This window comes from Pseudorca crassidens, chromosome 7 (genome assembly GCF_039906515.1).
Source record: "Pseudorca crassidens isolate mPseCra1 chromosome 7, mPseCra1.hap1, whole genome shotgun sequence".
In the NCBI taxonomy this organism is placed as follows: domain Eukaryota; kingdom Metazoa; phylum Chordata; class Mammalia; order Artiodactyla; family Delphinidae; genus Pseudorca; species Pseudorca crassidens.
In genome coordinates, this window is record NC_090302.1 from 5561267 (window position 1) to 5586710 (window position 25444).

General features: G+C 56.3%; 1 protein-coding gene and 1 pseudogene across 1 annotated transcript in view; one reads left to right on the forward strand and one right to left on the reverse strand.

The window, feature by feature from the left end:
• The window catches only part of LAMC3 (laminin subunit gamma 3), a 61061-nt gene that overhangs the window by 23268 nt on the left and 12349 nt on the right, over nt 1-25444 (reverse strand). Inside the window, exons 2-12 of the mRNA XM_067742939.1 lie at nt 24656-24960; nt 20116-20246; nt 16517-16683; nt 13559-13747; nt 13362-13479; nt 12009-12107; nt 9185-9321; nt 6474-6584; nt 4422-4614; nt 4126-4244; nt 1539-1757 (exon numbers count right to left, since the gene is read on the reverse strand). Of these exons, the coding sequence (XP_067599040.1) occupies nt 1539-1757; nt 4126-4244; nt 4422-4614; nt 6474-6584; nt 9185-9321; nt 12009-12107; nt 13362-13479; nt 13559-13747; nt 16517-16683; nt 20116-20246; nt 24656-24960 (1788 nt within the window). The remainder of the gene's footprint in view (nt 1-1538; nt 1758-4125; nt 4245-4421; nt 4615-6473; nt 6585-9184; nt 9322-12008; nt 12108-13361; nt 13480-13558; nt 13748-16516; nt 16684-20115; nt 20247-24655; nt 24961-25444) is intronic.
• Nucleotides 19257-19671, forward strand: LOC137228255 (ATP synthase subunit ATP5MJ, mitochondrial pseudogene; annotated as a pseudogene).

Consider the following 25444-nt stretch of genomic DNA (forward strand, 5'->3'; position numbering starts at 1 on the left):
CACTTCCAAGGTGGAGGCAGCATAGCCCAGGGATGAAGTGTCCACCCCAGGTTCACATCCACCACTTACTGACCGTGTGAACCTGGGCACCCCTGTGCCTCAACGTCCTCACCTGCAAAATGGGCATAAATGGCTCTGACCTCAAAAGGTTTTCATCAGGATTCAATGAGGCCACGCAGTCAAAGTGCCCTGCACAGTCTCTTGCACACAATTATTATTACTGTCGTCATTATTATTTTGTATTCCAAAACCTGTAACCGAACCAGCTGACGATACAGCTAGCATTTGCTGTCAGTTTTCCTTTTCCTCTTCCTCTGTGTCCTCTTTATCTTTTTAATTGAAGCCTCCGTGTCCTCTTAACTTCAGGGACAGTGACACAGATCCAGGATTCTGGCCTTGACATGAGGCTCCCATCTAGGGGGTCTATGGGTTTCCAGAGGCTTCCTGGTCTCACAGAACAGAACCCCCGTCTCTGCCCACTGGTTTCTAATGAAGGGGATTCTGCAAACCCCTTTCTCCAGCCCCACAGCATCTGGAGTCTTCTCAGAGCCACTGCCAGGGACTAAGGGAGGAGCCTGGCCGAGAAGGGGATAAGCAAGACCAGCACTTCCCAGAGGCCCCCGGCAGCACCCAGCAGGGACTGAGGTGAACAGGAGGAGAGGGGACGCAGGGCGGACAAGCGGAGCAGGGGTGGCATCCAGGGGGAGCTGTCACACCTGCCCTGCTTTCTTGGCCCAGCACCCACATGCTCACTACTCCTCCTCCCATCCAGGGTGGACAGCAGTGGCTGCTGCGCCCATTTTACAGATGAGGACTCGCCCACATGGAGCTGGAAGTCATGCCAAGGCGAGGGGCTCTGAGGGATGACAAACTAGTCCCATCTCATGAGACAACTCTCCTGGAGCACTGCATAGAAGGACTATGAGGTCTCATCTGGCTCGATTAGTGATGCCTGCCGTGGGCACAAGAAGCGGGGAGACCCCTCATGTTGCCGGTGCATGCCCATCTTGGCTGGCCCGTTCATTCCCAGGTTACTGTGCTTTGTCAGCTGAGAAAAGGCATTCCCTTTTCAGAGACCCCAGCAGCTCCAGGAGAGCAGCAGGGCGCTGACCCTCCCACCTCCTGTGTGAGGGACCAGCGTCCAGCCCCTGTCGGGCATCTCCTGCCCAGTGACTGCGGGCGAGGTCTTTCCCCAGGTTTCCTCTGCTACAAGTGGGGATGAATAGCTGGTACTGAACTTGTGGGAGGAGTAGCTCTGCCACCTATTGGCCGTGCAGCCTCCCTGCACCTTAGGTCCTTCATGTGTAAGATGGGACAGGAATGGTCCCGGCACCGCCAGGGGTTTTTGCAGGATTCAATGACATAGCATACAAAAAGGTGTCTAGCACTTGGAGGGACTCGAGGTTACCATTTTATCGGTATTGTTTTTCGCGATCACTTACATGCTCATAGCTGACCCCGTGCAGCTCAGTACTCATCTCGCTGTTTTGTGTGCCCAGGTGGCCTTGCGGGGGTGGGGGGGATGCAGGGAGACTCACCTGTGTTGGGGTCACAGGTGCCATGCTGGTTACAGGTGCAGGGAACACAGCTGGCATAGGGACCCCCCAGTGGTGTCTCCCTCTTGTATCCCAGAGCACAGGACTCACAGAACTGGCCCGTGTAGCCCCTGGGACACGAGCAAGTCTCCACCCAGGAGGCTGGCGGGGAGAGTCCCCGCCGGGCCGACGTGAGCCGGACCTCAGTCAGGAATACTGGGCCTGCAGATCGAGGAGAGAGAGAAGGAGAGAGTTCCACACACATGTTTCTCCCCCAAACCTTCCTATTCACATATGTAAAAGGCAAAGGGTTATCTGCCCACGTATACAGAGGCAGTCCATGGATCACTTATAATTTTTAAAAAACAGACCAAGGGCAAAGGAAAAAATAGGTAATTTTCAGAAGGAGAAATAGATATGGCTGGGAATTTTCCAGAAAGACATTCACTCTCACTGGTTATTAAAGATATGTACATTTAAAGACTGCTATCGGGCTTCCCTGGTGGCACAGTGGTTGAGAGTCCACCTGCCGATGCAGGGGACACGGGTTCGTGCCCCGGTCCGGGAAGATCCCGTATGCCGCGGAGCGGTTAGGCCCGTGAGCCATGACCACTGAGCCTGCGCGTCCAGAGCCTGTGCTCCGCAATGGGAGAGGCCACAGCGGTGAGAGGCCCGCGTACCGCAAAAAAAATAATAAAGACTGCTATCATTCAGGACCCTCAGATTGGTGAGCATGTTACAGTCAGTGACAGTGGAGGATGTGGGTGTGGGGAACTCAGGCACGGGACGGTGGGAATACAAATTAGGAGGTCCTGCTCCTAGTAACAGGGGAGTAGCTCCTCTCAGACCAACCTTCCCACAGAAAACAACTAGCAACTTGGGACAAAATATAAAAACTCTCTGTAAACACTGGAGGAAAACCAGAGCAGGTAAATAGGGGAGGACAGTGGACACCTGTCATCAGAATATAGACTGGTACAGCCTTGCTGAAGCAAAATTTGATAGCATGTGTCAAAATGTACACTCTTTGACCTAACGTTTCCATTTTGAGGAATGTGTCCTAAAGACACACTTGCACGAGGATAAAAGACCTTTATACGAAGGTGTTCCCTGCAGCGCTGTTGGCAATGGTGAAAAGCTGGAAACCACTTCAGTACGTATGAGTAGGGGGGTGGGTAAGACTTTATGGGGCGTCTCTACCACGGAGTGATATGCGGTGGACGTGCAGAGCCGGCCTTTTCTACGTGTGAGGCAAGTAGCAACCTCCAGGATGCACCGTTAGCTGAAAAAAGCGAGTGGCAGACCACTATACTGTGGGATCACATTTCTGTATTAAAAACTACAAATGTAAGTACATGCACACAGAAAGGTCTGGAGTGATACACCCCGGAACGTTATCAGTGGGCAGAGGAGGTTTGGGGGGTGGGGTGAGATGAGTGTCAATATGTCCACGTGCGTGTCCAGTTCACCCCCAGCACGGGCCTGGCCTAAGTAGGTGCTTTGTAAACATCTGTTAACTGACGGCTGAGTGAGTGACAGAAGGAAGTTCTGGAAGCTGCTGGAAAGAGTAAAAATGAAATTCCTGCACGGGGGGGTCTGGGGAGCAGGGAGTACTGGCAAGGATGATGGGGGTGAAGGCAATGAAACCACAGCCCCAAAGAGGAGGAAGGTCTGGGGCTGGAGGGGGCTGGGTTACAACCCCCAAGCCTTGGACTCAAAGGCGCCCCAGGAAAGGCTGGCCATCTAAGCCAGGGGTTCCCAAAAGGAGCAAATCACCCTCCTAGAAGCAGGGACTGGAATTCATACGGTTATTTTAAAATATCATTTACTTTCCTTTTATTTATTCTGTGTACTACAGTTAGAATATTATACTGTTTTTTAAAAATTGTGTCTAGGTTATAATATCTGTGAGTTTCATTTCCAGATAGTAAAAGGGGTGCTATACATGAAAGATCTGTTCTAAAAAGGGGAATGGAGGATCCCTGGTCTAGGCACGTACAGGCACGGGGTGGGGAGAGGAGAAAGTACATTAAGGAAAAAGGGGGGAACCAGGAACAGTCAGAGGACCATCAGGGCAATCACCCACTGACCAGGATGGAAGGTGCTAGAAGTCCCGGTTGAAGTTGTGATGACTTCGCTGGCTGGTTCAGAGGGTTTAGAAACCAGGCTTTCTCTAGGTGCAACACCTCTGATCACCAGCAGGGGGAAGTGATACCCTGGGAACCCTGGCCTGGCCCCTGCGGCCAGCACCAACCTAGGGTCCTCTAGGGTGCAGCCTCCTGGCAGTGGCGGACTCTGCCATGGTGCGACCACGCCAGGCTCTTGGCTGCCTTGTGGCCAAGCACCTGTCCCTTAGAGCTGTCCATCCTCAGGCCCCTCACCTGTCCAGCCCCTGCTTCTGCTCAGCATCCCCTCCAGCTGCCCTTACTGGTTACATGAACTTGGGCAAGCGTCCCAACCTCTCTGAGCCTCAGACTCCTTCGTGGTAGAGCGGGGACGATGATCGCCTGCTGTGAGGACTCAGCAAGGCTATGCACGAAAGAGCCCGGGGGCCTAGCTGGTTTGGGGGCTGGGGGTGTCCCTAACTCACCGGCAGGGCTGGCACTGTGGCCACTGGCCTGGATGCGCAGAGCAGTCAGATTGGTGAGCAGCTGCTGGACGTGGAAGGGCGGCAGCGGAGGGTCCACATCCTCGGAGGTCTCTTGCAACCTGGCAGGGGGACGGGGTCAAAGCAGACGTGAGGCCCAGGGCAGGTGGCGTCAGGAATCCTCCAGCAGGAGTGGGGAGGGTGGGAGCCCCCAGACCCCAGGGAACCAGGTGTGCCTGGACCTCAGGGACCACCCCGACTGCTCGACCCCATCTCTCAGGACAGAGCGGGACACTTACAGGAACTTGAGCTGTACCTCCCCTGGCTGCCTGGTGTCCAGGGGGCTGGGCGAGCTGGAGTGCCGCAGAGTCAAGGTCAGACCCGCCCCTTCCAGCCTCAGCCTCGCAGGGATGGGGGAGCCCCTGGGGGGGGCCCGGAATGTCAGTGTGAGGGGCTGCCCATAGCTGAACCGCTGGTCTCCCAGGAACTTCTCTAAAGACAAGACAGGGCAGCTTTGACGGTCTTCAATTAATTAGCTGGATTTTAAATGTCTACAATGATTTTATTGCCAATTAAACCTTCGAAAGATAAAACTACAAAATCAAAGGGTCCCTGCACAGAAGACGCTGAGGGTGGCCCATTCATACCTCCGCAGACAGGGCTGGCTTCCTGGGCATGTGACCCTGGCAGTTACCTGGGGCCCCACGCCTGGCTTAACGCTCTGCTGTCCCTATCTTGACACTCTTAAGACTTTTATTTTGGAACTTGGGTTTTGTAAGTGTAGTGTCGTGGGACAAGGGAGTCTGTACAGGAGCAGAGGAGAAACTCACAGTACGCAAGGCCTGCCCGTGCACACGGCGCTCATGGCGCCCAACCCCGTGAGCTCAGAATCCCTGGGGAGCCGCATCCACGGCATTTAGTGAGGCTCAGAGCGAGTACCAGGCAAGCGTGCTACACGTGTGACTAAGCAGGGGCACTGACAGCCCCCAAGGGCCACACTTCCCATGGGAATCGGAACTTGCTTCCAGCGGGAAGAAGGCAGACGCATAAAGGACCGAGGGGCCCTGTCATAGCCCGTCTTACTTGGTCATTTCTCTGTATTAGCCAAGTGCTTCGGCAGAAGATCATGACACAGAAGGAAAGGGACCGAGAGACACCCCATCCTTCCTCCCTTCAGGCCTTCCGTACTCACGAGAGTGTTTGTTGAATGTGTGCGTAAAAAGAAGTGAAATCAAAACGGTTGAGTTCGCCCACCACCTGCCCTGCCCACTGCAGTGTGCCCAGCACACCCAGCAGAGAACCCAGCAAACACTTGAGCGAATAACTCCTTCTTAAATCCGTTGACAAAGCAACGAGGGAACAGAGCGTGTTTTCTGCTCTCGGGCTTCTGAACTTGGAACACCTGCCCCAGGAGGGGACCCGAGGACCCCATGGTCTTTGTTTCCTGGCTGCAGGGCACATGGGTGCTGCATCCTCAGACGTCTGAGTGCCCCTCTCTAGCCCCTCTCGCAGAGAGAGGGAACGGGCAGGACTGGGTGAAGGGAGCCAGCGGACCCCATATCTGGCCACAGTGGAGCTAAGAATGGGCTCCAGGCTCCTGGTCTGATACAGTTTCCAGGAGACCAAAGCTGCCCAGTTGGTGGGGAGTGGTTCAGAATAATCTAGAACTTCTTGCTTCTACAGGAATACCATGGTCCCGGGCATGGGGGTGCGGTGGCCTGGCGGGATGAGACGCTGATGGGAAACGCGCAGGGACTGTCTGGGGTGCGACAGTGGCCTGAGGGAGCCCTGGGTGGCAAGGCTGTGATGAGGAAGCAGAGGCTGCGGGGCACGTGGTCAGAGGAAAATGGCCCCCCAAAGTGTCCAGGTCCTGATCCCCGAAATCTGTGAATATGTTATGCTGCGCGGCTGGAGCAGTTAAGGTTGTTAATCAGCCGGACCTCAAGTAGAGAGATTATTTTAGATTATCCAGCGGGGCCCAACGTAATCACAAGGGGCCTTCAGAGATGGGAGAGGAAGGCAAAAGAGGCGGTGTCAGGAAGATGCAACGTGAGAAAGATCTGACCGGCTTTGGAGGAGGAGGAAGGGGCCACGAGCAGAGGGATGCAGGCCGCCTCGAGAAGCTGGAAACAGCCAGGGAAGGATTCTCCCCCGGAGCCTCCCCCAGAAGGAGCCCAGCCCAGCCGACATCTTGACTTCAGCCCAGAAAGACCCGTTTTCAACTCCCGACCTCTAGAACTCTAAGAGAATACATCTGCGTTGCTTTTAGCCACTAAGTTGGTGGTGATCTGCGACAGCAGCCACAGGAAATGGACGCGGGCAGCCCTGCCCCTGCCTGTGGAGGCAGGTACCTGGTGCTGTGAGCTCCTCCTTGCCCTCTGGGTCCAGGAGAAGCCCTCTCGGGCTCCACTGTGCAGGATGTTCTGGGCCCTCCATGCTTCTGGTCCGCCAGCCCTCGGCTCCTGGACAGCAAACACACACACAGAGCCCCTATGAAGTGAGGCCCTGGAGGGTGGCCTCTGCCCCCTCCCACTTCACACCCTTTCCCGGGTCCCAAGGACGACCCCCAGAGGCCTGAGTGCAGCCTGAAACACCAGGACCCAGGGAGGGGAGAGACTGTTCTAGAGACAGGCCGGGGGGGATGAGAGCCAGCTGGTGCTAGCAAACGCTCCGTGCCCAGAGCCAGGCAGCTCGGAACCCCATTCCAGATCAGGATGGGGGTCTTGGGGTGGGAGGTGGCTCCAGGAGGAGCTGGGAGGCTCAGAGACCCGGCTCTGTTGGGGCACAGTCAGACCTCTGGGCCTGCCCTGCCCCTTCAGTGGGCTTTTTTCTTTTTTAAAATATATTTATTTGGCTGCGCTGGGTCTTAACTGTGGCGCACTGGATCTTTAGTTGCAGCATGTAGGCTCTGAGTTGCAGCATGCAGGATCTAGTTCCCTGACTAGGGATCGAACCTGGGCCCCCTGCATTGGGAGCATGGAGTCTTAACCAGTGGACCACCAGGGAAGTCCCCTTCGCTGGGCTTTGAGCACATGATGACGTGAGGACGGCCCGGAGACCCCACTGTGGGCAGTCTCTAACAACACTGGACTAGACCTTGTCTTCAGGTCTTCAGAAGATTTCCTCGCCCGTGACCTCACCACCCCGTCCTTCCAGGTATGCGTGCCACGAGCCCCACTGCACCCAGGGAGGCCATCTGGTTAGGAAGTGGCCAGGTCAGGGTGGGAACCCAGTCCCAGTTCAGTTCAGTCCACCCTCCCTCTGGTGATGGCAGTACACCAGGCACAGTCGGGCACAGAGCAAGTGACCTCCAGAGGGTGCTCTCCAGGGGGGCAGCTGGAGAATATGGTGGAGGCCCAACACCTGGGGCACCCAAGGGGTGAGGAGGGAGGGATGAAGAAACAGAAAGAGGTCAGAAAGGGGAAGTCCGGGGCTCCTCCGTGCTAGACTAGGCTCTGCCCCTTTGCTGGCTGTGTGACCCTAGGCAAGTTACTTAACCTCTCTGAAGCCGGTTAGTGCCTCATCTGCAAAATGGAGGCAATGAGGTACTGTGGTCCCGGTAGCAGTTCTCAAGTTGGTTTGAATATCCTGGGAGATCCCTAAGGCTCTTTCAGGGGGTCCATGGCGTCAAACTATCTTCTAAATAACATTAAAATGTTATTTGCGTTTTTCATTCTCTTTCTTACAGTGAGAATTTTCCAGAAGCTACAGGATGTGTGATATCACAACAGACTAAATGGCAGAAGCCGTGGTAACAATCAGCTGACTTCTATTAAGCCAGACCTTAAAGAGATGTGCAAAAATGTAAAACGGGTAGCACTCTTCTCAAAGTTTTTTGTCTTTTAAAAAGAGCGTTATTTTTCGCAGGCAGAAGTTATATTTTGTTATAAGTTTACTACGGTCATCCGTAAATGAATTAATACACAGATATTTAAAAACTACTGTTTTAATTTCTAATACAGAAAATATCCGTATAAACAACCCACATAAAGAAAAGGACTCTGAGGTTCTCTCTCATTTTCAAGAGCATGAAGGGATCCAGAGATCAAAACGTTTGAGAACCGCTGGCCGAGGGTGTTAGTGAGATCACGTGAGATGCTGAGACTGAAGGGCCAAACCCAGGGCTTGGCTCCAAGTGAGGAGGATCGTGATGTTATTCTAGGATCTATAAAATGAGTCCCTTCTGACGCTGACATCCTGGACTACAGCCCAAGTGACCACAAGGCGGTCCCCATTCTAAGCCCCGCTCCGTCCTGCTTTCTGCGTGGTGTCCAGCAGAGGGCGCACTGCTCCCCCTGCATCTGGGGCGCCCCAGAGCCAGCCCTGAGGTTCTAGCTCCCTGGGGGAGATGCGGGGGTGGGGAGACTCAGTGGGCATGGCACGGACCCACGCAGGCCATGATTTAATGCAGAGTTCAGAGCTCCACTGCTTTCCTGCCCCAAAGATCCACCTGGAGCTGGGGACCCAGGTCCCCACAGCACCGCTGGACCTAGAGAGAAGACCTGCACAGCAGTGAAGAGCAAAACTCGGGAGCTGATGAACCCAAGGTGCTAACAACTAAGTTACGTGACCTTCCTTTTCTGGGCCTCAGGTGACTTATCTGTAAAATGGGGATGAGAATATCTACCTGCCAGGGAATCCAGGAGGTTCCATGGACATAACGAGCTCAGCATGGTGCCTAGCATATAGCAGGTGCTCAGTAAATGGAGACCAGGGGATTGAGCCTGGATCCCCAGCACTAGGGGGCCAAGGAGCAACTGGAAATTCCCCCACAGGCTCCAAAGGCTGCCAGGTGCCCACCCCCCACCCCTGCTGGAGGCTGAGGAAGACGGCAGCGGCCAGGAGGGAGCCGAGGGATGCAGGTAGGTGCTGGGGATACCGAAGGACCCCGAGGCGCACGGCCGGTGTGTGGGCCTGCGGGAGACGCCCGGGCTGGGGCCCGAGGCTGCCCCCTCCTTTCCACACCCACCCATACCACCATCGCAGGATCTCCCCAGAGCAGGACCCAGCACCGCCCGTCCCAGCTGCGCTCGGAGGTGGCTGCAGGGCGGGCACTTCTTACCCCGGCGGAAGTCGGAGAGGATGTGGTGCTCCCGGAAGTGCGCAGCGGCCGCACATGCTCTGGAGTGGCCGTAGCAGAAGCAGCTGCTGCAGCCGGCTGGGCTGTGGGACTGCAGGCTAAATGTGCCCGGGCGACATCTGCAATGGAGGCGGACATGCCCACGGGGGCCAGATGAATTGGCTACATTCGGGGGATCCCAGCTAGACTAACCGGAGCCCAGAATCACCGGGGAAAGTTGTTTTAATTTCAGATTTACAGAAGAGTTGCAAAGATTGTAGACACAAGTTCCCATGGCCTCTTCACCCGGCTTTTCCTAACGTTAACATCTGCCATTACCAGGGTACGTTTATTAAAGCCAAGAAGTTAACACTGATTAACGTTATTTCCCAGATTTTATTAGGATTTCTCCCCCTTTTCCACAAACGTCTGTTTTCTGCTCCAGGATCCCATCCAGGACATGGCATTGCATTTAACGGTGTCCTTAATCTCATCTGTAACAGCTTCTCGGTCTTTCCTGGACACTTTTGACAGTACTGGTCAGATATTTTGTAGAATGTCCACCATTTGGGTTTGTCTGGTGTTTTTCAAGATTAGACTGCGGCTGTGGGTTTGGGGAAGAAATAGAGGCGAAGTGCCCGTCTTCTCACATCATCTCAGGGTAAACGATACCTGTGTGATGTCACTGGTAATGTATGACATCACTGGTCATGTATGACATCACTGGTGAAGTTAACCTTCACCATTTAGTTAAGGTGCTGCCTGCCGGGTTTCTTTTCTTTCTTTCTTTCTTTTTAATATTTATTTCACTGCGCCAGGTCTTAGTTGCAGCACACAGGATCTTCGTTGCCACGTGCGGGATTTTTAGTTGCTGCACGCGAACTCTTAGTTGTGGCATGTGGGATCTAGTTCCCTGAGCAGGGATTGAACCCGGGCCCCCTGCATTGGGAGTGCGGAGTCTTAACCACTGGACCACCAGGGAAGTCCCTGCCAGGTTTCTCCACTGCAAAACTGCCATATTCCAGCCGTCAAAAAAAGTCACTAAATCTAGCCCAGGGGCAAGGGGAAGGGAATTAATCTCCACCTCTGGGAGGGGGGCAGTAATCAAAGAACCTATGGTGAAAGCACCACAGTAATTAGTAAATATTTTGAGGGAGATATTTGGGGGCCATGCAAATATCCTGTTTCTCCCTCAAGTTCTGCCCACGAATGTCAGCATTCATCAGCGGCTCTGGCCTACAGCGATCGTTACTCTGATATTGTAACAGTACTTTAATATTTCCCTCATCCCTTCTCCATTTCTAATGTGGAATTCTTCTGCCAGGAAGAGTTGTCCCTTCATCCCCCTGTATTTATTTATTCACTCATCTATTTATATCAGTGTGGACTCGTGGATGTTTATTTTATACTTTGGGTTATAATCCGATATTGTTGTTATTTATTTTGTTCCAGCTCTGGGAACTCTTTCAGGTTGGCGCTCATGTCCGTTTGACACGGGCCCCCATCCTGGTTTGGGGTTTTCTGGGTTTGTCTTTGTCTGGTTTTGTTTTTAAGCACTTCCCTGCTTTCTACAAGATGCTTCGGGTCCATCCTGTGTTCTCCCCGCCCCAGTCCCAGAATCAGCCACTTCTCCCAGGAGCCCTGCAGAGGCCTTTTACAAACACATATTCCTGGTTTGCACCACGAGGGCTCCATTCGGGCCGACCCAGGTGGAGGAATCCAATTCATAAGAAGATGCCAATTACCCCAAAGCTGGGCCAGCTCCAACGAACACATCTCACCAGCCCCCCCCATCTCACAAACAGGTAAAGTGAGGCTCAGAGGCAGACCTCCTCAAGGTACGAGGCAGTGGAGTAGAGCGAGTGGGATCTAGTCCCCCAACTCCACTCTGTCTCTTCAGCTTGAGGGGTCTTGGGGGAGGAAGACCCAGCAGGGAGTCCACCTCCCACCCCAGGACCCACAGGCCCCGCGTGGACAAGGTGAGAGTCAAGGCTGGGCTTCTTCCTGAACCAGTAGAGGCCCAACGTAGTCCGGCAAGGGTAGAGTCCACAATATACTGCCGTGTCAGGTTCCCATGGCCAGAGGATCAAAGAGGCCCTGGCACACCCCACGCTGGCTGCAAAGGCTTCAGAGGTTGGAGATGAAGCCAGGAAGAGGGGACAGAATGTGCCCAAGGACGTAAACCCACATTTGTCTGCCAGCCTGTTGCTGGGGCTAGGAGGCCCCCTAAACACATCAAGGAGGAAGGGCAGGGAAAAGTCCTTCTGCCTCGTCGAGCCTTAGAAGCTCCGCTTGTACCATGATAGGATGGCAAGGATGGCAAACAAGCTTGAATCTCAGCTCAACTGGTGGGAGCTTCTTGGAGCAGGACGTAGAGAAGGATTCTGAGGTTACAGTAGAGCTCATGGTAAACTGCTGTGGTCCATTGGTGATGTCTGCCCTGGGTGTGAGATGGGAGGGTTGTGGTAGCGCTCTACTAGTGATGTCTGCCCTGAGTGTGAGATGGGAGGGTTGTGGTACGAGTACCATGTATCTGCTCTCCCTGGATTAAATGGTCTCTCCTATCCTTTCTAGCTCTTTCTTTTCAGGATTCTGAGATAGGGGAAAAAAGATGTATTTTCACAGCTTATGAACTCTCAGTGGTGGTGGGTCAAAGTATAAATGGTATTGTAGTCTTTAGATAACTTCCTGGGTGTCAGATCCATGGTGCTCCAGGAAGGGTGCCAGGTGGTGGGGTTGCCCAAGTCTGGGAGGATGATGGCCCCTGCTCCTCCCACCACCACTGAGGTCACTTCCAGCAGGCTTATTACTGGATCGGTTCACCCACCTGTCACACAGGTTGCCTTCCACATTCTCTTTGCAGGGACAGCGGCCACTGCGGGGATCACAGGTGCCCAGGCTGCCAGCGGGATTGCAGGTACAGGGTCTGCCAAAGAGAGAGGACAAGAGGAAAGCGTCCAACGAGCAACTCCAGCGTGGGAATACCCCACCCTCCTTGGAAGGAATCTCTCTATCCTTCCCCACGCCCGAGAGGAACAGGAGGCAGGCTGACCCAAGAGCCTGCCCCCTGGCTCTACTGTTCCCACTGAGTGAAGGAAGTGACCCACCCACTCACCTGAACAGTGATCCATCTGCCTACCCACCTGCTTATCCATCCACGCATTCATCCATCTGTGCATGCTTCCAACCACTGATCCATTTATTCATCCTTCCATCCTTCTATCCATCCCACCCACACACCTATTCACTTACCCATCCATGCATTTTCCATCCACCCACCCATCCATCTACCCATCCACCCATCCATCCCCCATCTGGTAAGACACGGTCCCTGTCCTCACAGAGCCTAGAGTCCAGTGAGGATGGACGGGCAAACAGGTAGATGCTGTACTTTGATACAAGCTATGGGAGACAAGGTACAAGAAGAGGCTGTGGCAGCACCAATGAGGTGTCTGGAGTGGGAACAAGGTGGGGAGTTGTACCTTGACTGAAAATTAAAGAATGAGTAGGACTTTGTTCAGACACAGGCCGGGGAGAGGCAGGGTGTTGAGGGAGAAGAGAATGCTCCAGGGTAGGAGAAGTGGCATGTACAGAGGCCCAGAGGCCACAGAGACCCTGGGGAAGCATCCAGGTCCCCACCTAATGGCCAGTTTTATGCCTGAACGACTGAGTATTTTGAGAGAGATCTGAGACTCCCCAAACCTCCCCAACGGCATTTCCACGGCCTTTCAAATATACAAGGAGACTGGTGCAATGCACCAAAGCCAAGATCATTTAATAGTACTTCTGAATTTATAAGGGCTTTATTTTTTTTGGTCATTGTGTATTTTCTCAATCAAGTGATAGTAAAGCGTTAGACCCTCCTCTGAGGTCCAGACCCCAGTAGCCCCTGCCCATCTCTGTCCCCCTGGATGCCCCACGAGCACTGCAGACTCAGCCTCTCCCCACCCTGTGCTCCCCTTGCCATGAATGGCCTCCCTTCGCCCAGGTGCCTGAAGCAGAACCCCAGGGGGTCAGCCTTCATCCCTTCCTCCTCTTCCGCACCCGGGGAACCACGTGCTGCCAACTCTGCCTTCCGAGGGGCTTGGGACTCTCCCTCCTGCTTCCCATCATTCAGTCCAAATCTGCCACCGTGCGCCCTTGCTGGGTCATCTACACCCACTGTCCCCACCGCCCTCACCTGCAGCCGCCCTCACTGAGCGAGTGGAACCCGGGCAGGCAGCGGTCACACTTCCAGCCCGTCACCGTGGGCTTGCAGATGCAGGTGCCGGAGTCATTGCACTGGAGGTGCAGGGAGCCTGGGGAGGAAGGGCACAGGGCAGCAGGAGCCCGTGGCGGTGGGCGAGGGTGGGGGCCGGGGCAGTGCGGCCCACTCACCTGCTGGGTGGCAGTCACAGGGCTGGCATGGCATCTGTGGCTTCCAGCGATAGAAGTTCTCCTGGCAGCGCTCACAGTGTGGCCCGGCTGTGTGGTCACGGCAGCGGAGGCAACGCCCACCATGGCCCGAGCTGCGGAAGAGCTCCCGGTCAAACATGCACTCCTCAGAGCGGCCGCTGCAGTTGCAAGCTGTGGGCAGGAGGCGGGGGAGGGTGTGTGAGAGAGGCCGCAGCACATGGCAGGAGGGGAGTATGGGCCGATCAGCTTCCTTGTGGTGAGTGAGCAGGCAGCTGGAGGAAGGGCAAGGATGGAGTTCAGGCCTGGCTTGATCAAGGATCTGGAGACCAGTCAACTGATCTTCCAAAACAGGACACTCTCGAGAACAAAGGGGCACCACTAATAAATATACCCCCACACAGGACCCTCCCAGGCAAGCCAGGACGTACAGTCACCTGGTCATGGATCACAGGCTGGCTACCTTCTCGAGTGGCAGCGTGGCTCCCTCCAAGATCTCCTGTGGATCCTCTGAGCCATAAGAGTATGTGAATCTGATCCCCAGTGACCATGCAGTCACTCAGAAGCATGGAAAATACAGGTCACCTTTCATTCACTCATAAATACGTTTTTTAAACAACATCTTTACTGGAGTATAATTGCTCTACAATGGTGTGTTAGTTTCTGCTTTATAACAAAGTGAATCAGTTATGCATATACATGTGTTCCCATATCTCTTCCCTCTTGCGTCTCCCTCCCTCCCACCCTCCCTATCCCACCCCTCTAGGTGGTCACAAAGCTCCGAGCTGATCTCCCTGTGCTATGTGGCTGCTTCCCACTAGCTATTTTACATTTGGTAGTGTGTATATGTCCATGTCACTCTCTCACTTCATCCCAGCTTACTTTTCCTACGTTTTTAAAAAGTATGTACCAAAGGGACTTCCCTGGTGGAACAGTGGTTAAGAATCCGCCTGCCAATGCAGGGGACATGGGTTCGAGCCCTGGTCCGGGAAGATCCCATATGCAGCGGAGCAACTAAGCCCGTGCGCCACAACTACTGAGCCTGCGCTCTAGAGCTCACGAGCCACAATTGCTGAGCCCACGTGCCACAACTACTGAAGCCTGCACACCTACAGCCCGTGCTCCACAACAAGAGAAGCCACAGCAATGAGAAGCCCTCGCGCAGCAACGAAGACCCAATGCCGCCAAAACTAAATAAAAAAACAAAATACATTCATGTTAAAAAAAAAAAGTATGTACCAAAGATCGGCTCCGTCTTGGCTCCCGTGGTGAGCCCAGCATGGTGTGGACCAGTGCCCACACACAAGGTCAGATGCAGCAAGCAGGTGGATATCCTGCAGGTGAAGGGCTGTGATGGGAGAGGCAGGGAGGCTCCGGGAGGTGAAAGGAGGGCCCTACAGCTGCCTTCCTGGAGGAAGTCACAGCTAAGTGGGACCTGAAGCGTGAGCAGGAAGGAAGTGTCCAGGCAAAGGAGGGGAGGAGAGGGAAGGGAGAGTCCCAGGCAGGAGGGGAGAGGATAGTCGTGGCACAGGCAGAGAAGCAAGGTTCACCCAGTGTGGTGTGGGAGGGTGGCATGTCATGTGATGGGCAGGGCAGAGGGTGGGGACGTTGTGCACTGTGACGGGACAGGGAGGGGCGCAGGGGCAGTTATGAGGTCAAGGGGTCAGCCAGGGCTTGGTTCAGGGAGGCTGGGCAGCCAGCCGTGGTCAGTGGACTTCACCTTGGAGCAAGGGGCTCCGTGGATGAATATAATTGCATCTGCACTTCAGATGTGAAGTGCCTTCAGCTGGGCGGCAGGCGGGGTATGGGGGCTGGGAGAGCAGGGAGGTGGGGGCTTCAGATGCTCAGAGGAGGGGTGACCAGCCGGAACACAGTGTCGACCGTGTAGAAGGACACAGTCAGATGGGTTGGGGGGATGTGAATGCGGCTCAGGGGCTGCCTGGACTGGGGAGCGCGAGGGGTCAGGCATGAAACGCAGGTTCCAGGCTGGGAGGACGGAGATGTGACCTCAGGGGTGAGGACCTGACGGGAGAAGCAATCTGGCCTTTTGTGTCCCCACCATGGAGAGAGCCCCAGACTCAGAACGGGTGAGCCAGCCAGCTTCCTTGACCCTGAGAGGACTTCCTGGTGGAGGCAGGCCAGCAAGGGCAGCAGGAACTCATTAGGGCCACAGTGGCCCCGGGAAGCTCCTGCAGACAGCATCCTGTTCCCTGGAACAAGCCGTCCTCTCCCCACCCCAGCTCTACATGCCAGCAGCCCAGGAGCACAGTGGGTCCAGAGGCTGAGCCGTCAGGAGCGCCTGCACATGAAGACATGCCTCCTGCCAGCAGCAGAGCCAGGTGGAGTCTGGTGCCCAGCGACGACCAGCCACACATGGGAGCCCGGAGGAAGCCAGATGACTGTCGGAGGGCAGGGCTTGTGGACAGAGGGAAGCTGGAGGGGCACGCCAGGCTGGGAGGAGCCCCCCACCCCATGCGCCCCCCATCCCTGGAAAAAGTATGATGGCAACATCCTCTCCAGCGTGTCTGTGAGGTTAGGCAGTGCCAGCCACGTCGCATGGGGGCCGGGGCAGCGAAGGGCTGCCTGGGGGCCTGCAGGAGAGGCTGGGTGGGCAGGTCAGCACCCCCAGGACCTGGGGTGGCCCGGCTTTGATCGGCAGCTGTGGTTGGAGCAGTTGACACAAAGGAACAAGTTGGGGGTCCTTCTCAGCTCTCCTACCACGCATGCCTCCACCTGGGGAGACTGGGTCTGAGGGGCTGCCTGGGCGGGTGAGGACGCTGCCCCCTCCAGCCCCCGCTAAGCTCCTTCTCATACCTGCACAGGGTTTAGAGCCCCCAAAGCTGCGGCCAGGCCCCCCAGGAGCAGCCCCGCTGCCAGGGATGGGGAGTTTGTCTCCTGGCCTGCACCCCCGGCCTCCGGCCACCGAAGTCCCAGGACACTCACGCAGACACTCGCTGGCCGCCTCGGCTGTGCCCCGGGCCCACGGGCGGTCCTGGAAGAAGGGCAGGCAGCGCTCGCAGTCCGTGCCCACAGTGTTGTGCTGGCATCGGCAGACCAGCCGGCCCTCGTCGTTGGGGCCACACTCGCTGGCGTGCCCGTTGCACTTGCACCTGGGAAAAGAACACGGGGGTGGGGGGTGTCCGGAAGCTGGGGAGGTGCCGGCGGAGAAGGGCTTCATCACCAGGGAGCCCCGCCTTCGGGTGAGCCCCTCATTCTACGGCTCAGCTACGGAGCTTTACTGAACTCTTGCTACGTGCCCGGGGCAACAGTCACGGAACCCACCGCGCTGGGCTGTCCTGAGCTCTGTACACGTGTAAGCGCATCGCATCTTCACAAGCCCACAACGATCCCCATTTAACAGACGGAGGAACCGAGGCACAGAGAGGCTGCCCGAGGCCACCCGTCAGTAACGGTCAAGTTCTCGATGCTGCCACTGAAAGCACCACACCCAGGGGCCGAGGGGGACCCGGGAAGAAGTCATCTCAGTCTCCTGGCTAGAGGGCGGGCCAGCTCTCAGGGCAGGGGGTGGGAGGTGCAGGCAGCCAGGGAGGCGCCTCATGCCCCCTCCTTCGTGTCTAAAGGGATGAGAAGGAGATTGCGCCTTACACAGGACGGCCCCCAGCTCATCTCAAGTCCCCAGTGAGCCTGTATCTTTGAGGGCAGCCCTGGGCCTGCCCCACCCCCGCTCCTGCAGAGGCAGACAGGCGGAATCAGCAGGAACGACGGTGCTCAGGGGGCCACACAGCGTCCTCAGCTGAGCCTGAGCCGGTGGGGTCATCGCCCCCCTCCCGGGGGCCCAGACTGAGGCACACGGAGGACGGCCAGGGCTCCCAGCTCCCAGCCTTCCTCTGTAGCGGCCCCCAACAGAGCAATCAGCTCACATCATGTCTCTGGAGTTTCACCACTGCAGCAGGAGGGGCCATAACTAGCCACGTTGCACAGATGAGGAAACTGAGGCTCAGACCATGAGGTGACGAATGCTACGCGGCAGAGCCAGAATCTGAACCCCATCCTCTGCTACTCCACGCAGACCCTGAGCTCCTAGACACTCCTCTACGGCCACCTGGTGTCTCCCCATAAGCTCTGCTCCACGCTCTGTCCCAAGTGGATGTTGAAGAACCTCTGGCCACGGCCAGTACCCATGGTACTGGGGACACAGGGCTTGGGAAGGTCACAGAGCACTGTTTCCTTGCCTGGCCTCCCTGGGAGCTCAGGGTAGGCAGGTAATGCCCAGAACTTCCGGCAGGGGCGAGGCGGGCACCAGGCAGTCTTGGGAGACAGTGGTCACCCGTCTTGGGACAAGGGACCACCCACGGCCCCAAGGGGATGTTGCCAACACTCCCTCCTCCACGAAGCCCTCTGATCCCAAGGGAAAGAGTGAAATTCCTACAGGCCACTGTGGGACACAGGCTGCCGGGCCACTGCCCCCCAACCGGCTGCTGGCCCGAGGGTGGTCCAGCTCTGGCAGCTGGGGCCCGGATGTTTTCTGTCCTGAAGCCCCCTGACGGCAGACGCTGCAGCTCACCGCCATCCACCATCCGTGGAGAGGCCCTGCTCCCGGGCGGTTTGACCTGAATCAAGTGTGGGAGTGGCGGGGGAGGAGGAGAAGCAGAGGGGCCCCTACAGACACCCCCCATTTCCCCTTCACTCCTGAGCGCCAGCCTCCAGAGGGTGCAGACACCCTGCGTGTAGGCAGTTGCGCCCGTGCTCCCTTCCCAGACATCTTCACCTCTCTGAACGCCACCTAAACGTCCTTGAATTTTGGAAGCCCCTCGCCCCCTACCCCCATGGGCCACCACTCCCACGTGGAGCTGGCTTCCAACCCTAAATAGCTTTCAGATCCACACCTCTCCCATCCTACCACCAGCTCTGCCCAACCAGCTTCTTCTCTCTCCTCTCATCTGCCCCCCTGCGATGTCAAGGGTTGGGGTGTCTTAGAAATCTAACCCTGTCACTACCCTGGCCAAATCCTCAGCAGCTTCCCAGTGACTGCATAAACTTGGTCCACGGCCCCGACAATCTTCCGGCCGTCTCCACGCCCCCTGTTCCAGCCGCAGAGCTGTTGCCTCATTCGTCAAGCCTGGGTCTCGTACATGCTGGCTCTTCCACCTGGGATGCTCGCCCCTCACATCTCCAGCCTCGCCGGGTCCCCATCTGCAGGGTGGTCCCCCTGACCTCCCACTGGGTCCCCATCTGCAGGGTGGTCCCCCTGACCTCCCGCAGGGCCCCCATCTGCAGGGTGGTCTCCCTGACAGCCAGCACACCCTGCCCTGGCTTCCTATCCTTGTTAATCTGGGGCGTGCGACATGATTACTGGGGACTGATCTGGTTCCTGTCTGCCTGGGGCGGGAACACATCTGTCTCCTCTCTCCTTTCCAAGAAGGAGCCTGATGAGGGAGTGTTTACATTGAAGACGTCATTTGTGCCTGGAGGGCCCAGTACCAAGTGGCCACGTGTGTACAGGATGGCCCCTGCTTTGTGGAGAGGCGAGATGCTTAAACTACAACGTGCACTGATTGAAGCTGGAGGAGTATGTAGGCCAGGGCCAGGGGTCCCGACGGAACAGCCCGACTCTCCTCACATGAGAAGGGTGTAGAAGTGCGGTGCCTCCCTCCTCGGTGACCTTTCTGGGTCACTGGCCGTGGGGCTTTGGAGTGGCCTGAACCGTTCGTACTGTTTGGAGATGGCTCAAAGCCTTATTAAACATGCTTGGGGCTCCCCTGGTGGCACAGTGGTTGAGAGTCCGCCTGCCGATGCAGAGGACGCGGGTTCGTGCCCCGGTCCGGGAAGATCCCACATGCCGCGGAGCGGCTGGGCCCGTGAGCCATGGCCGCTGAGCCTGCGTGTCCGGAGCCTGTGCTCCGCAATGGGAGAGGCCGCGACAGTGAGAGGCCCGCGTACCGCCAAAACAAAAAAAACAAAAAAACCAAAAAAAACATGCTTGGGTCCCCAGGAAGCCCTACTCTACCCAAGTTTACCGTAAGATTTGGGGAAGAATGGGGTTGATGGGCTCCATCAGTTATAAGCTCATGAGTGCTGAGGAAAGAAGCAAAGCTTTGAAAGCCTGGGGTCCCGCACCTGCTTATGGTCACTGTTAACCAGCTTCATTTGTCCCACAGAACAGTGGTCCGACTGGAAATTTAAGCAGGTTCTACGTGTTAGACGAGAGTGTGGAACATTGCCCCACACGGGCACATGTGGCATGAATGAATGTACTGTCAGATGCAAAAAAAAAGGAAGAAAGAAAAGAAAGGGGGACGGACCACCAGGCAGAGGGAACCACAGGTGCAAAGGGCTGGTGTGTCCCGCGGACGGCAGCGGAAACACAGCTGACGTGGGAAAAGCAGCAGGAACGGGGCTGGGAGGCGGGAGGCAGGCGGGTCACGGAGGCCTCGAACGCTGCGCCCGGGAACCAGGCTTCTGCTCTTTCCCCCCCTGGAGCACCAGAAGTGCTTTCTTTACCCTCCACGGTAGCCACCGGGTGAGCCCACGTGGCAGCCACCCCGTCCAGCGTCCCGGCCGCTGCCCCGCTTCCCGCCTACCTGCCGCCCACAGAGAAGTCAGACACGGCGTAGTAGTAGGACTGCAGCACCTTGGGGTCCTTGAAGATGTCATCCCCAAACGTGTTGAGCCGGTCTAGGGAGATGAGGAACTCGGTGCTGGTGACCCAGTCCTGGCGGACAAGATGCAAGGGAAAGGGCTCCATCAGCAGGTTCCTGAGTGTCTGCCGGCTCCCCGGGGCATCTTCTGGGACACAGGGACGGGCCAGACACAGACAAATTCCGAGAACACTGCAGAAATAAGGAGCCTGTGCTTTTGGGTCACACCAACCTGGATGCCCGGCCCCTTCCTGACTGTGCAACTTTGGGGAATTTGCTCAATGTCTCAGAGCCTCCATTTCCCCATCTGTGAAATAGGACAAGGAATAATGTCGGCTCCAGGAGGGTGCTGGAGGAGGACGGCCAGTGTCAGCGGCGGGGCACGGGATCTGGCACGTGGTCGAGGTGCCGGAGCAGCCCATCTAAAACCGTGTCACGCAGGTTACCTGACTCCTCAGCGGGACCGCAACCCCGCTCTAGAGGGCAACTGAGGGAAGACGCGTCCCAGCGCCCTGGCGTGGGGTGGGCCCTGGGTTTACAGGCTTCTCACGTTCCAAGTATCAGGCTCCCACAGACAAGGCACCTGCCCCAGGTGACATCTGTTCCACCAGAACACAGCCCCAAGAGAACAAGGACTCAGGGCCCCTGGTTCTCACTGCATCCCCAGCCCGGGCTCTGCCGGGTGCATGGCAGGCACTCGATAAATATCTGCTGGTGGCGGAATGAGAGGCTTCCCCCTGGAAGAGCTGGTGGGGGGTGGGGGAGAGCCCACGTGAACGCTGACATTTTCATCTGCCTGCTGTTATAATCAGAGGTAGCTCCAGCTGAATGTTAATCAGCATTTTAATTCAGCCCAGCAGCTGCTGGTTTAGCAATCAGGCTCATCAGGACAGAAGATGAACTGGCGAAGTCTGACTTCTCACCCCAGCGTGACTCAGGCCAGCGGGCCTCTCCGATCCCCTTGGGCTCAGCAACTCTCGAGCCCATGGCCTAGGGCCCAGGGCCTCTGCCTGAAGATGCTTCAGCCAGGGAGGGGTCCAGGACCAGAAAGCTTCAGAGGGGACCTCAGCGCTCAGCTGAGTTTGTAAACCTCCGGGGAGTCACTCCCTGAATCACTTCTCAAACGTCAGTGTGCATTCAGGGATCAGGTTAAAATGCAGCTTCTGATCAGAGGTGGGGCCTGAGACTCTGTATTTCCACACGTGCCCAGGTGGTACTGATGCTGCTGGTCGGTCCCTGAAGCAGCTGAGGAGCAAGGGGGCTAAGGCCCGGGGTGGGAACCCAGCAGAGCACAGCTGATGGTCTAAGAGTCTTTTCTTTCTGCAGAAAAAGTGCCCCTAGAGAACCCAAACCGGCTGATGTCCAAGCTGGAAGGTGCAGTAGCTGACGCGTATTGTGTGGTTATGGCTCAGGTCCTCACCATAACCCCACAGGGAGGTGTTATTCTTACCCATGCTTTACAGATGAGAAGACTGAGGATCAGTGAGGGTAAGTACTCTGCTTCCTCGTTGCACGGCTGGTGCACGCAGAGCTGGGATTCGGGTCTATCTGACCCCAGGGTCCCAGCTTTCGCTAAGTAGCCTGCCTTCCTGCATCTACTCCAACGCCCTCATCATACTAATGGAGCCCAGAGGGCAATGACCTGCCCAAGGTCTCGGCCTGCAGTGACCCCTCTTTGGGTTCCTGCATCTGCTTTGTAGCCTATGACCTGCTCCATCAGTCTTGAAGGCAATGGTGATAGGAACAGCATCAAAATCTCCCTGAGACACCAGCAAGGGAGCTGGGAGAGAGAAGGGGAATTTGTTCCCTTAGCCCAAACTGTACGGGTCACTCCCCGATGCCTTAGAGGTAACTTTGGGGGCAAACCGGAGCCCCAGTACGCAGAGGCAAGGACCTCGTGCAACTTGCAGTGGCCCAGCTAAAACTACTAGTGGGCTCTCGGGTTGACTCTGGACAGACGTGGGAGCCAGGATGCAGCGTTAACTGCAGAAGCGGCAGGCAGGAGCTTCGTCTCCAAGCAGCCCAGAGAGGGTCAGCCTTCTCCCCAAGGTCCTTGGCCCCCATGGAGGACAGAGGGACCCAAGACACAGCAGCCGCATGGACACATCCCTCGTTACCCCACACCCCCAAGGCTCCACGTCCTTAGAGGAAGCACCACCCTGGGGGCGCCCAGAGGGGAGAGAAGGGGAGGGGGCAGCTTGGCTTTTTTTGTCCTTCTCTGACCTTCTCTGTCCTTCTGCCTGGGGGCTGCAGGGGTCTCATTTCTGAAAAGGCTGTTTTCCCGTTAGGGACAGCATCCAGGACATAAGTGGCAACGAGTCAGGGGGCCCCTCTGTCCAGATAGCACAGATGCAGGCAGAGCAGGTGCCCCGCCCTTGTGCTTGTCTTCAGATGCCCTTGGCCAATGTTTTCTAATCTACAGAGCTTGGAGCCCCATGGAGAAGAAATTGTCATTTTCAACAGAATCATGTGATGAGCACAGGTGAATTTTTTTTTTTTTTTTTTGCGGTACCCAGGCCTCTCACTGTCGTGGCCTCTCCCGTTGGGGAGTACAGGCTCCGGATGCGCAGGCTCAGCGGCCATGGCTCATGGGCCCAGCCACTCCGCGGTATATGGGATCTTCCCGGACGGGGGCACGAACCCATGTCCCCTGCATCGGCAGGCGGACTCTCAACCACTGTGCCACCAGGGAAGCCCACAAGTGAACGTTTTTAATGGGATAAGCAGGGCCTGGGCGTCTGGAGATAAGACTTTGTGCCAGAAAGGATTAACCTTGCCTGAGAGAGTTCTGACCTTTGCCCCCCACTCCTGGGGGGGTCACCTGCAAGCCCTCAGAATGTCCTCCTTGATAAGAGTAACTTTGTTCACCTGGGGCCCTGGGCCACCCCAGATGGTCAATGCTGACAATGTGATTTATGGGGAGGCCTACAGAATCCGCCTGCTCTCTGGAGGGGCTGGAGATCAAGGTCAGCCACAGGCTGTCCGCCATGTGCATGTGGCTGACCCCCAATAAAATCCCTGGACTCCAAGGCACAGGTGAGCTTCCCTGGTTGGCAATGCACTTGTCACATGCAGTTGCTGGGAGAAATCAGCACTGTCCCCACCACCCCACTAGGAGAGGACACCCAGAAGCCCCATGCCTGGTCTCTCCTGGACCTGTCCCATGTACCTGTTCCCTTTGTTGGTTTCAGTCTGTATCCTTTCCCTGTAATAAATCGTCACCGTGAGTACAGCGGCTTTTCTGAGTTCTGTAAGTCCTTCCAGTGAATCACTGAAGCTGAGGGTGGCCTTGGGGACCTCAAGCCAGCTGACACCGTGTTTTCTTGTGCTGGACAGCCTGGGTGGGCCACAACCTCTTTCTGGGCCTCAGTGTTCCCTCCAGAAACAAATGGGATTCTAATCCCAGCCCCCTCATTATCCCAGACAGGCAAAGGAAATGCTCTGAATACGTCGAGGGAAGAAGATAGCAGTTTTTCTCGGCAGAGGTCTGTCGGAATGCAGGGAAGTGGACTAGAGGGCCGTCCAATGCCCCAAAACATCAAACAGACCACCACCTCCACAGATGAACCGTCGCTGACGCACAGAAACGTGGACATGCGTGGGTGCTTATCCTGGGAGGGCCACAAAGCTGAGTAGACTCAGGTGGGCAGGATGGGGCCCTGTATGGAAGCACACAGCCACAAGCCTGCCACGCTCTCTGCCACAAGATGGGTGAGCTCACGAACTCTTATCTTCAAAGCGTGAATGAGCATCTCTTCTAGGACACGCACTGTGCTGGTCACTTTACAGTTGGCTGTCCAACGTGGCAGCTGCTGGCCCCATGTGGCTGTTTAAACTTCATTGAAATGAAAATTCAATTCCTCAGTCGTGCTAGTCACATTCCATGTGTTCTACAGACAGACACGTGGCTTGTGGCTACCATACCGGAGGGTGCTGCTAGGGATCATTTCTGTCGCTGCAGGAAGTTCTGCTGCGTAGCTCTGCCTGACAGCACAGATCCCAGGACTCTGTGACTCCAAACTCACGTTCTTCTCGTGTTTTCCCTCTAATCCCCGTCACAGCCCTTGGAGACACACAGGGCAGGCAACGCCATCCATCACAGAGGGGGGAAGCGGGGCTCCCAGCAGGGAGTTCTAGCAGAACCCCCAGCTAGGAGTCAGGACCCTCAGGGTCTGCGCTGGGCCCTTCCACCAACCCATGTGTGCCCTTGGGAAGTCCTTTCCCCACACCTGCCTAAGGAAGGGGTCAGCTGAGTTGGTGGCTGTCACAGGGCACCCTCTTCCATCTATTTCATTATCAGTCATCCACAAAAGATTCAGATACAACAAAAGCTTCTGTTGTTTCAAATCTGAAAACCACAGGAGGTCTCACAGTCCCCTGTGTCGTCCTGCCCTTTTAGACTTCCCCGGGGTCCCCTGGACCCGAGTGTCCAGCCCAGCCCCTGCCCCAACCCGGCCCCCGCCCAGCCCCACTCCTCTCTGACCTGCAACACGGGGCTCTCCTCAAAGTTGTAGGCACTGGGCCGGCCCTCCAGGGTGGAGAAGGCCACGTTGCCCCCGCTCAACGGGGAGATGTCGCTGAACTCCGAGGTGCAGAAGGCCACGCGCTCGTCCTCGCCGGGGCGCAGGTACTGGCCCTCGGGCTTGCCGTAGGTCGTCTGGCAGGAGGCGCTGTAGTACTGGTAGGGCTCCCAGGGACCGCCGGCCCGGGTGCGCTTGTAGATGGCGAAGCTCTCAGGGCGGCTGGTGTGGAACTTCAGCCGCACGTAGGTGATCTCGTAAGCTTTCCCTGCAGTGGGAAGACATGGACCCATTTTACAGAAGGGAAGGGAGCGTCAGAATCCTGGTCCAGGGAGAGCAGAACGGCTGTGCTGCGTGTACTATCTTGGATGGATCGTTAGAGGCTGCCTGGAGCACTGTGCTGGATGTGCCATGATTAATTAGTGATGCCTGTCAAGGACACAGGAGAGGACAATGCTGGCATGCTTCCCAAGTACTTGCCATCCCTTAACTAGGCCCGTTTGTCTCCCTGCACAGGAATCTGCAGAGTAACACCCCTGACAGGCAGCCATCTCTTTTTGCTCAACTATCTCCAGCAATGGGATGTTGCCACGTCCTGAAGAAGCCTGCTCTACCATTAGAAAGTCATTTCTTTCACTACGCTCCAATTAACCAAACCTTCCACCTGTGCGTTTTGGTCTCACTCCCTTCCAGTGATTTTAGACCCCTGGAGTCTGGAGACATGCCTGTTTCAAGCCCCCCAAATCCTAACA